At 31.8% G+C, this 12103-nt stretch overlaps 1 protein-coding gene across 1 annotated transcript in view; it reads left to right on the plus strand.

The window, feature by feature from the left end:
- Nucleotides 1-2485: 2485 nt before the first annotated feature.
- The window catches only part of LOC139529832 (uncharacterized), a 58733-nt gene continuing 49115 nt past the window's right edge, over nt 2486-12103 (plus strand). Inside the window, exons 1-2 of the mRNA XM_071325742.1 lie at nt 2486-2615; nt 4553-4801. Coding sequence (XP_071181843.1) covers nt 2552-2615; nt 4553-4801 — 313 coding nt within the window. The 5' untranslated portion in view covers nt 2486-2551. The remainder of the gene's footprint in view (nt 2616-4552; nt 4802-12103) is intronic.

Consider the following 12103-nt stretch of genomic DNA (forward strand, 5'->3'; position numbering starts at 1 on the left):
ACTGTGGTAGTGCTAGGGTCTCATGTGCGCTTGAAGAATAATGACATCTATATACAAATGTGTTTTCTTCTGATGGTGTTTCTTTGTAAATAATAACAGACACGAAAAAAGTTACCTTCATAACACAATGCGCTTCCAGATTATGTATGCATGAAATTTAGTTGCTTTTCTGATTTGTATTGATCTGATATATTACCTCTGAAGTTTGTATTGGTATGTGTTCACAAATTAATCTAAAAGTATATTGTATCTAGGATCCAATCATTATTAAGATAAATGTGTCACTGATGAGTCTTTTGTAGACGAAACGCGCGTCTGGCGTATATACAAAATTTAGTCCTGGTATCTATGATGAGTTTATTAGACTTTTACAACACTTACTATTGTAGGGTTGATCATATATTTTTTATCAAAAACAATAACTTAACTTGAGTTATCTTGTATATTGAGTTCAAGCATCTATGTCATATTTTTCCGGAAGTGTTTACATATTAAGTCATATTTACTCGAAAAAACATGATCTCATCTGAAAAAGATAAGATATCTTGCGATTATTAATACAACTAGAACACACCCGTGATATCGCTGGTCCGTGACTGAATTAAAGTATATAACTATGCGTAAGCCTTATTTAAGTATTGGTATTGTCACCTTATAAAGTCATGCCGATATCAGATACACAGTTTTCTCTGCTTTCAAACTTTTTCTGTGTGAACCCGTCGACCTGGAATTTATCAATTATTGGTAATATTATGTATTCGGAAAACAAAAGGTCCTGGCCCCACGGTCATAAAACTTTCGAGCTTGATTTTTTGTACGCAGACTCAAAAATCAACTAATCAAATTGCTTAATTTCATGTTTCGAGCATGAATTTTGTGCTCCGAGCACTGAACAAAGTTTTATGCCTTCAAGGCCTGGAATGGAGTATTTTTTAATCAACAGCATTATATAAGTTATAAATAAAGTTGGATTCTTTGTTTCGCTGTTTTACGTCATGCCGGCTATCAAAACTATCTATACGCCCACGAGTTTTAGTATTCGTATTTTTAACTAAGAAAGTGTTACTGATCAAAATACTGCAATAGAGAACAATTTGACAATGATTGAATTTAGTAGTGTCAACCCTGTGAATATAACCCGTGAAATACAAAAATCCTCACTACAACGTTTGCGCCTGTCAGATGCGGAACGTACAGATAAGATAATAGGTAAAAGGTGATTATACTGTTGGTATCGTTATCGGATTCGATCCGGAACTTGTTAATTATTGGCATTATTTATTATGTGGAAAACAAAAGGGTCTGGATTGGTGTAATTTTTAATCTACACCATTGTCCTATATTAGCTATATTTAAGTTTAATTGTATGATTTGTCGGTTTTACCCCATGACGGCTGACAAATTTGACCTCGTTAGTTTAGTATTATAGAAACAAGACATTTAATCTTAAATAGCATCCTTATAAAAATCTCGGATTTATGTAAAATTGGGTTTGATGTTTCATTTTTTAAGTTTGTCAATCTACTTAAATATATAACAGTGTTTCAAATAGGGAAACACTTTCGACCTGTTGCTTTCGAACTTAATTGTCATTCGGTGGTAGTCAATCGCTTGTGGAAAAGGCATTCAAATGAATTAACAGCGAAAATAATTTTCAGAATTTAACGTGAATTACAAAAGTGTACTAGGATTTATATGCTTATATCATATTTATGAAATTGCTTTTGTAGGATGATCAGATATGTGTTAACAGTTCTCATGTTGTCAATGAATGAGATGAATAAGTTTTTTCCTATGAAACTTAAGAATAAAAGATGTATACACTAATGTGCTTCATAGAGCATAAAATTGAATAAGTTCTTAGAAGGCATCGTGCCGACACTCAGTCGAAATAAAAACGTCAAAATGTGGCATACAACGTATATTTGTTTATGAATAAAAGCTATTTTAAAAAGAAGTGGAATTCAACTAAATTTAATATGTACATTTTTAGGCGATCACACTGGTTTTAACACCTCTATAATGGAACAAAAAGAATCGCTATTAGTGACCAAATGTGTGCATTATCTAATCCATTCCTAAACCAAAAACTGAGGTTAACACTATGATTTTGAGATGAAGATATGCAATTAAAGCGATGTCTCTCTGCTTTTTGTGTTTTTTTAATGTTCGTGTATTGCTGTTGTGCAATCAATGAATACCCATACCCTGTGTTTCCCCCCCAAAAAAACAGTAATCAAAGAAATAGAATATGGTTATGCTAGTAGTTTCCCAACATTGCAACTTGAAAAGATATCCATTGTGTTTGTATTCTGAACTCAAACGCCTGTGCATGTGTAATGTTTACTTTTAAATATGTCCTGCTCGAAAATAATCGTTTTGTAGATGAGAGATGTGACACATCACATGATTGTACTTTTACGAAATGTGTACAAACAAGAGGGAAGTTTATTTATAACATAATTTTCCCCGGAAAACTGTACTTGAGGAGATATTACTTTAAAGTATAGTTAAATGGAATAAAAAATCTAACAAACGTAAACTTTATAAAATGATGGATTTATATATATATTGTTTTCTGTTCTATTTTGTTAGAGGTGACGAAGTTACAGTAGGTAAGTTATGTTGATTAGAATACATAATATTCTTTTGTTTCTAATTCCACTGTTGACGTTCGATTTACTGTATCATTTTTATCTGATAAGTTATAAACACCTATGCTATACCGAAAGAAAAGAATCAAGGAGCTATTGGTTACTTGAACACATGGTAACAAATCAGGAAAAGTTATAGAAAATATCTTGTTTCGTTATGATTATATAATATGTAAAAGCAACATGCAAGTCGTGTTACTATGTAATACTAGCACAGAATAAATTCTCTAAAATGGGGTCTCACATGTTTTTTTCATGTTTTCGGAAAAATTGCACAATTAAAATTTGGTTACTGTTTCCATGATTTTAAATGATCAGAATCAATCTATGTTTAAACTGGACATTATTGCAAAATTCAGTTCAGTGTTCAGTGGTTGTCATCTTTTGACGAGGTTCATAAGTGCTTCTCGTTTCCCGTTTTAAAATAGATAAGACCATTGGTTTTTTTTCTTGTTTGCATTGTGTAACACTAATCATTTTAGGGTCATTTATAGAAGGTGTTCGGTGTAAGCAATGGACCGTACATTTACTTTGACCTATAATTGGAAAACGTTTACACATTGTTATTTGTCTCATTGACACTCATACCGCATCTTCCTATTTCTATGATACATTTATATATAATGAAGAATGTTATAAAGCATTTCATTTTCTTGTAAAAATTAAAATATCTACTGAAAAAGTATTTACAAAATTACAGAACTCCAAGAAAATCCGAGAAAAAAACTGAAAATTCACAAATCTGCAACATGAATTAATTGACTACATGTATATCGACCAACTGAACGAATGCACATGAGTTTAACCGAAAAAAAAATCGTTATTACATCCTTACGCTGAAAGAGGATTACCAAACCATCAAATTAAAATGTCAAGCGAATTGGAGACAGTTGTTAACATAAATGAAAGCTAATCTCTTTTTTTGGTTACATGTATGATGACGAAAAACATGTCTTATTTAAAGAAAAATAAAAAATGTTAGTAGTCAAGGGCATACATAAATTGTAGAAAATGGATAGACAGAAAAAGAAATGAAGTCAGATCGTCTTGTGACTCATTGTTTGCAGAAACTGTGTTTCTTATGTTATATTAGAACAAAATATAGGAAGGACAGCTGAATTCATTAGTCGATAAAAAACTGGGGGAAAAATACAAAATAGTCTGCACAAAACAATATATAAACTAAATACTGAGCAACACGAACCGAAAATAAACCATTGGTGTATTTTAAGACGCATTCGATAAATGTGTTCATATCTCATGTCTAGCACAAAAGAGCACATGAACAGTAAGTTGTAATTTTATTTGGATTCTCTTATCGTTATACTTGTTTAAATGTGACGCTAAACGCATTTGGGTTGGTCGTTTGAGCAGGTTTTAAATTGGAATATATCCTTTTGCTAGAATAATAACAATTACAATTCGTGCATGTTAGGTATACGCTCGATACTTAAGTGAGCTATAATTATATTCTCGTTATCAATTTGTGAGACTTAGTGTAAATTAATTTATGATGCAAAATATGAAACACACAATTAAGCACCACGTTATTGTTTGACGCAAATATCAAGTAGATCGTGAGTTTGATAAATTATCAATATCCTATTCATTAAATAGGAGCAAATGTCTTTTAAGTTCAAATCTAAGAAAATGCATAAATTGGGAAAACACAACTCCTGTACTTAGTTCGTTTTCTATACCAATTTTTATGAAACTTTTAGTGATGTTATAAATAAAAACAAATTTTAAAGATACAACTGTGGCCACATTATAAGGACAAAAAAAGGACTTGTACTTATAAAATATTAAAGTAATTAAAAAGCATAATATACAGATATATCTTTTATTTCATACGAATGAATGTTTTACACAGTTCTGAAAGGAGTCATATATTGCAGATGAAAATACCAATGGAGATATAACAGTTACATGTCCGAATCCACATAGACATCCATACTGTCAGTGGCAACGTGAGTTATCACAAGGTCAATTTGTAGATCTTACTGACAGAGAGAAAGACAAATATAAAAATAGAGGGAGTCCAACAATGACTATCGAAACGTTTACCTTTACTGATCGTGGATCATACCGTTGTAAATGTTATGATAGAACAAAACAATATAAATACAGCTTAAGTATGACTATAGGTAAGATTTTGTATTTAAAATTTTACTGTTCAGATTAAAAAAAAACTAAAAAAGTAACACGCACTGTAAATTGCCCTTAGGTTTGAAAAAGGAAAATCAGATACATTTCTATGGAAAAACGGAAGGTGATTAATAACTGTATAATGATGAGGGATGGCTGCAAAAAGTCCTGCAGCAAATTTAAATACATAATCGGGACGAGAACATATTAATGTAATATAATTATCAACTTCACTTTGTTCTAGACCGACACGCTGAGCCGGATGTATAGCGTGCTAGTTTACAAGGTAACAGTCCGCAGGAAGACACGTCACACTACCCAGACACATAATTTCAACTCCGAACCCACAAGTCTGTGTTATGTATCCTTACGTCCGCCTGCCTAGAGCAGAAGTAGCAAATACAAAAAAAGTCTTTGGCTAAAACCGGTCAGGACTCAAACCCACGAACTCCTGCAATGGAAGCAAACAAACTACAACTAGACCATATAGGCGATTTTGTATTACAGATACTAGTAAGAAGAATACATTGATATTACTTTTGGTTTAGTACTTCTTTATACTAAAAAAAATGTACTATGTGGAAACTAAACCTGCAAACATGTGTAGATTCGATAGTATCTAATATCCGTTACGGTGACGGATCGTGAACAAAGAACAAAGTTATTTTTATTTTAGAACATACTCACCAATGAAAAGTCAGTTTTCCCCTCTAAGTTTCATAGTACGTGGCTTTCCATGCACTATGAAATGCTATTCATTAAAGACTTTTCATTGTAGGTTAATCATGAAAATGTACTCTTAATAACTGCACTGATGAAGTGTACAATCCCCTGAGGCATCTTCCTTGGGGAAAAGCCTACTGATTAAAGATAAAAGATGAAAGATAAAAGATTAAAACAAAAATATTTTGAAATTTGTAAATTTCCATACATTTTCTAATGGTACACATATATAGAATAAACAAATTAAAGATGAAATGGGGTAAGGATGTAGGTTAAATAATACTCGTTTTATTTATATACCTGACATGAGAATGAATTATTATCCATTTCTTTCAAGAAAACAAAACCAGAGTGCTATTGTATTAAGCAAAGTATTTTTGTTTTGGAGAAACCCCAATACATGTTAATTTATCAAAAAAAAGTAAGCATTTAATGTTGAATGGTCTGAATTCAAATATTAATAATTGTAAAAAAAAAACAAATTTCAAAAAGGGATTTATCAAACATTTTATGCTTTTTATAATACAAAAATCTAAAGATAATATATAAGTATACAATTTTACCTGAAGTAGAAGAAAAACAATTTATCCTTTTGGTCCTCACAAACTATATCAGTGCTTTTACATTCCTTCCATTGGATTGTTACTCAAATGATATTAGCAAATAACACCTGCTGATAATTCGGATAAATCAGCATGTGCAATAATGAAAACGTTTCACTGTCGATATAAATCAAGATTTAATGTTGCTCTTCGAACAGGGTCAATACGGAAAAAAAGCCGTATTGGCCCTGTATTGATTACGGTTTTTTATTTTCATACAATCATTTAAGAAAAGTGTTATGAATTGGCTGTAACACTATATCATTACCTTTGTTTTACATTTAATTCATTATAAAAAGTGAACTCTTATTTAGGTTTGAATATTTTAATAGGAAAGGATAATTTTGGATGGTCAGTCAAAAGTGCGAATATGTTTTAAATTGGTCAGACAATACTTAGGCTTAAATCTTCATAAAACATGACCAAGTATTGTCTTACCTATTAATATTGACGAAGATACATGTACACACATAAATATTTTCTACAACCGTTCTAGATCACAGTTAATTAGTGTCACAAAATTGTTAAATTTCTGATAAGATTGTGCACATTATAGGAAAGATAAGGACAAAAAAAGTATTGATACGGAGATCGCAAGACTAGTTTCTTATATCAACTGATATCTGTTTTTTCTGTGCACTGAACGAAATAAATGGATCATGTCAAATTTGAAGGACCCAGTCATGTCAATGTGTATGACCTCGTTTTGTCACACCATTTAACAAAGCAGGACCCTGTTTATTCATAGAAAATAATATATAATCACATGAAGTAAATTAAAATTCGGCGTTCAACAGATGTTTAATGGCTCGTTTGAAAAATTTATCTTTCGTTGTTATCATTATTATTTATTGAAGCCATAATGTCCGCTTTATTTGCACATAACAAAATAGTTTTCATTGTATCAATGCGAATTCTTTTACGGTGAAATACAAACCAATGAAGGTTTTTAATGCTAATTGAGTTTTTTAATATGAATTATGCAACTTTGTGTTCAAACTAGGATAGTGAACGAGCTTGAAATTAAAGGACGCACATTTGATATGTGGTTTTCTTGGACAACAGAATGGTTTTCCTAATAAATATTTCACTATACCCAGGGGTTTAAAAGGAGGTCTGTATGATCGTTTAGAAAGAATATTATGAACACCAATTGCTCATTATCAAGCAAAAACATAAGACTAATGTATATGCATGCAGAATCGCCCTAGAAAATAAATGCAATTTAAAGCCAAACAAGTACAAAGTTGAAGAGCATTGAGGATCCAAAATTCCATAAAGTTGTGCCAAATACGGCTAAGTTAATCTATGCCTGGGATAGGAAAATCCTTATTTTTTTTGAAAAATTCAAATTTTATAAACAGGAAATGTATAAAAATGACCACATTATTGATATTCATGTCAACACCGAAGTGTTGACTACTGGGCTGGTGATACCCTCGGAAACGAAACGTCCACCTGCAGAGGCATCTACCCAGTGGTGTAGTTTGTTATTTAAGGTACCAGGATTCTAATTTAGTACGCCATACGCGCGTTTCGTCTACATAAGACTCATCAGTGACGCTCATATCAAAATATGTATACAGCCAAACAAGTATAAAGTTGAAGAGCATTGAGGATCAAACATTTCAAAAAATTGTGCCAAATACGGCTAAGGTGATCTATGCCTGGGATGAGAAAATCCTTAGTTTTTCGAAAAATTCAAAGCTTTGTAAACAGGAAATTTATCAAAAATGACCCTTTATTGATATTCATGTCAACACAGAAGCTAAGACGGTGCTTAAAAGAGCAGCGACTTGGGTTAAAATTGTACTTACTAGTCACTCTTTGATAATCTGTTACAGTTTTGTCCAAGAGTAAGTCCTTTGTTGTTTTTATAATAAAATCGGAACTATTATGATGTTATGGAAAATATCGAGTTTGCTTGATATTGACAAAACAAAAACTCAAGTCACATGGAAATGTTTGCGATGCTTAAACCTTTGACATATTTTTTAAGTTGAAAAATGAATATACTGAAGACTTTTTTGGGGTGTTAACATTTACGGTTGACTGGCATATTTTATGTAAAATGTAAAACCGGTTTTATTTTAAAAAAAAAATGATGATTCTAAAAGATAACGAAAATTAAGCATATGCTCTTTTTCCTGTTCTTGAACAGGGCTCCATTTAAAAACTAGAGACTCACCTGACGTTTCTTGGGTTTTTGATATTATATAAAAAAAGATAAAATTTGACTACAAAGAAACAATACTTGGCCAGCACCTCAAAAGGAAAGGAACAAGCATGTTTCGTTTCAATCAATTCAGTGGTTCTCAAAAAGAAGAAATTTATATGTATTTTCCATAAGGTCCTATGTTAAACTAAGTCCCCCGTTGGCGGCCATTTTGGATGATGGATTGGCTACAAAGTAACAACACTTGGTCAGCACCCCATAAGGAATATTCATGGTATGTTTGGTTTTATTCCATTCAGTGGTTCTCTAAAAGAAGTCATTTGTATGAAATTCCCGTATGGTCCTATGTTAAACTAAGTCCCCCGCTGGCGGCCATCTTGGATAATGGATCGGCTATAAAGTAACAACACTTGGTAAGCACCTCATAAGGAACATTCATGCCATGTTTGGTTTCATTCCATTCAGTGGTTCTCTAGAAGAAGTTCAAAATGTAAAAAGTGAACGACGACGACAACGGACAACGGACGGCGGACGACGGACAACAAGTGATGAGAAAAGCTCACTTGGCCCTTTGGGCCAGGTGAGCTAAAAACAGTTCAGATGATCAAGTTTTTTTAACAAGGAGAAAGGGGAAACCAATGGCACTGCTATATGATCTCAGAAATTATATAAATTATTACCATCAGTATTACAAGACTATGAAGGATGCATTCACATCTCTTCTGTTATGGATACGTTTGACAAAATCTGTATATATAAAAAAACAAGTTCCTTTTGTGGCATAATTTTATTCATATGGATTATTCCTCCTACATATCTTTATATATTGCTTTCTTTAGTTCAAATAAGGTCACTTCTGATTGTCATTGTTCAAGGTCATATGTCACCTAACCTTTTGTACAAGGTCATATGGCTTTATAAAGAACTTAGTTGAAGTTATAATCAAATAACCTTATATTAAGACATTTCAGGGACACTAACTCCTATAATATGCAATTTAATTGTTTCAGACCAGATGTGACATATCTTCATTACAATAAAGCAAACATTTTGCACTTGTTCTTTAATGTATATCTTTAAAAGTGTTGGAGAATTATATCTCAAAACAAGGAAAAGTCAAAATTTAGAACTTGACCTTAACCTTTGACCTTGACCTAAGTTTCTAAGTTAGGACCTAGGGGCCTCAAATAAAAACATTCCAGGGTTATTTGAATAATAGTTGATTAGTTGAAAACACCTACGGACAAAGGAAAAGGTTCAGTAAGACCACTTTTTGGTCCCAAAATATAGCAGTTTTACAAAATTGTGAAAATGTAATCTTTTAGTTATTTATTTGAAAGTAGAATGCTTCTGCTACACAAATATGGGCTGTTTTTGACAATATAATGCCCACATTTCGGGTACTAACATCATTAAGTCATGCTAAATAACTTAAATCTTCATAATTTTATCATTTTAGTTAAATTTTAGACGGTTTCCGTCTTAAATGAAAGTGGCCGCATTCGTGTTCATTCGTAATATTGAAATGTAAGTTGTATTTGATGATAATACATAACATATATAAAGGTTGATGCTGAACACGGATGCAGCTACTTTCATTTTTGACAAAAACCATCAGAAAAGTGACTTTTTTTTGCATATTTCACGGAGCGTTTTTAATGACTTAACCAGTTAAAATCTTTCACATAAACTAATTAAATCAACTGAAATAGACACTTCAGTGTTTAAAAAGTGTCCAAAATATTTTGTTAGGTGAACCTGAAATTTGAGGCCAAATTCGGCCCTTAACGGACCTGCTCCTTTATTTTGTAAAGGTAGATAACTCCTATAAAATTTCATCGAATCGCTTCGATCAAAATTAGCTAAAAATTGCCGGGGATGTAACGAACAATTTGTAAAAAGAATTTTGTCGATATCTTTTTTTTGTTACGAAGGAGATGCACTCTGATGATAAACAGTAAATAGGGAGATAACTCTTACTCTTGCGAAACAAACATTTATTGCAAGAAAAAAATGTGGCGGAAAAAAAATAAAAAATAAAAATAAAAATAATCAGAACAAATACAATAGGTCTTTCCACAAGACCTAATTATAATACTAATCAGAAATATACAATAGGTCTTTCCACAGAAAGTGGAAAGACCTAATAATTGAAAACCAATTGTTCAGTGAACAATTGAAAGTCTTTCCACATCAGAGAAATTTTGATAAGATAGTGTCGTTATACTGATGCGATAAATAATGGTTTAATTATACCTTTGAGTGAAATAAGGGAGATAATATGCTACTTCCGGTGAAACGAATGTCACTTCCGGTCTCATGTGATAGCTTCTTTCACACTGATTCCAAAAATAAATAGTTTTTATATACTTTTGTATGTAGATGGGAGATAATTGGCCACTTCCGGTTTGTTGGAAGTCATTCTTAGTCTTCAGTCATTAGTGTATGTATCTATATGACAAAATATATGGATTCTGAGTACTTTTATATGAAAAAATTGCAAAAAAGGTCACTTCTGGTTTTCTCAAGGTCACTTCCGGTAGTCGTTTTTCAAGGTCATTTGTCACCTAACCTTTGTTCAATGTCAAAAGGCTTGATAATGAACTTAGTTGAAGTTATAATCAAATAACCTCATATCAATACATTTCAGGGGCACCAACTCTAATAAGATGTCATTAAATTGTATCAGACTTAATGTTGCATATTTTTATAACAATAAAGCAGAAATTTTGCACTTGTTCCTTTATATGTATCTTTCAAAATGTCAGAGAAAATGCAAAAACAAGCAAAAGTTACAGATGAGACCTTGACCTTGACCTTTGATCTTGACCTCATTTTCTAAGTAAGGACCTAGGGGACTCAAATAAAAAAAATCCATGGTTATATGGTTAATAGTTGATGAGTTGAAATCACGTAATCGACAAATTTATTTTGAAAAGGTAGATAACTCCTATAAAATGTCTTCGAATCGCTTCGATCCAAACTAGCCAAAAATTCCTGAGCATGTAACGAACAATTTGTAAAAAGAATTTTGTCGATATTTTTTTTTTTTGTTACGAAGAAGATGTACTCTGATAATAAACAGTTAATAGGGAGATAACTCTTACAAAGAAATTGGTTCGGCTTAGCAGGGTGAAATTTAAAAGTGTATAAACTATACGATACAATATTAGGAATATCAAAGCGACATATTGCGAAACAAACATTTATCGCAAGAATAAAATTTGGCGGCAGAAAAAATAAATAATAATCAGAACAAAAACAATAAGTCTTTCCACAGAAAAGTGGAAAGACTTAATAATCAGAAGAAATACAATAGGTCTTTCAACAGAAAAGTGGAGATACCTTATATTCAGAAGAAATACAATAATTAAAACCGATTGTTCAGAGAACAATTGAAAGTCTTTCCACATCAAAGAAATTATGAAAATAAGCAAGTTTCTTCATACTGATTCAATAAATGAATAGTTTTCATATACTTTTGAGTTAAATAAGGGAGATAATGTGCTACTTCCGGTGATGGAAATGTCACTTCTAGTCAGGTTGTGGACCAACAATGTTTTACTTTTTACGTGAGTTTATGCTTTTAGTGATACTATTTTATTTCTCTTATTTGATCAGTACAACCAAGGGTTATCCGATGGAGAATGTCTGACATAATTGTTTAATGTATATAATGAAAATTAAAATTTGATGTGACGGCATGGTAATAAGCATCCTCTACGACAGACAAACCATAGCTGATTTGAAAGGTTCACCATATCCTTGTCACTGTATATTTATTTATATACTGTGTTACA

Source organism: Mytilus edulis, chromosome 7, assembly GCF_963676685.1.
Source record: "Mytilus edulis chromosome 7, xbMytEdul2.2, whole genome shotgun sequence".
Classification (NCBI taxonomy): Eukaryota; Metazoa; Mollusca; class Bivalvia; order Mytilida; family Mytilidae; genus Mytilus; species Mytilus edulis.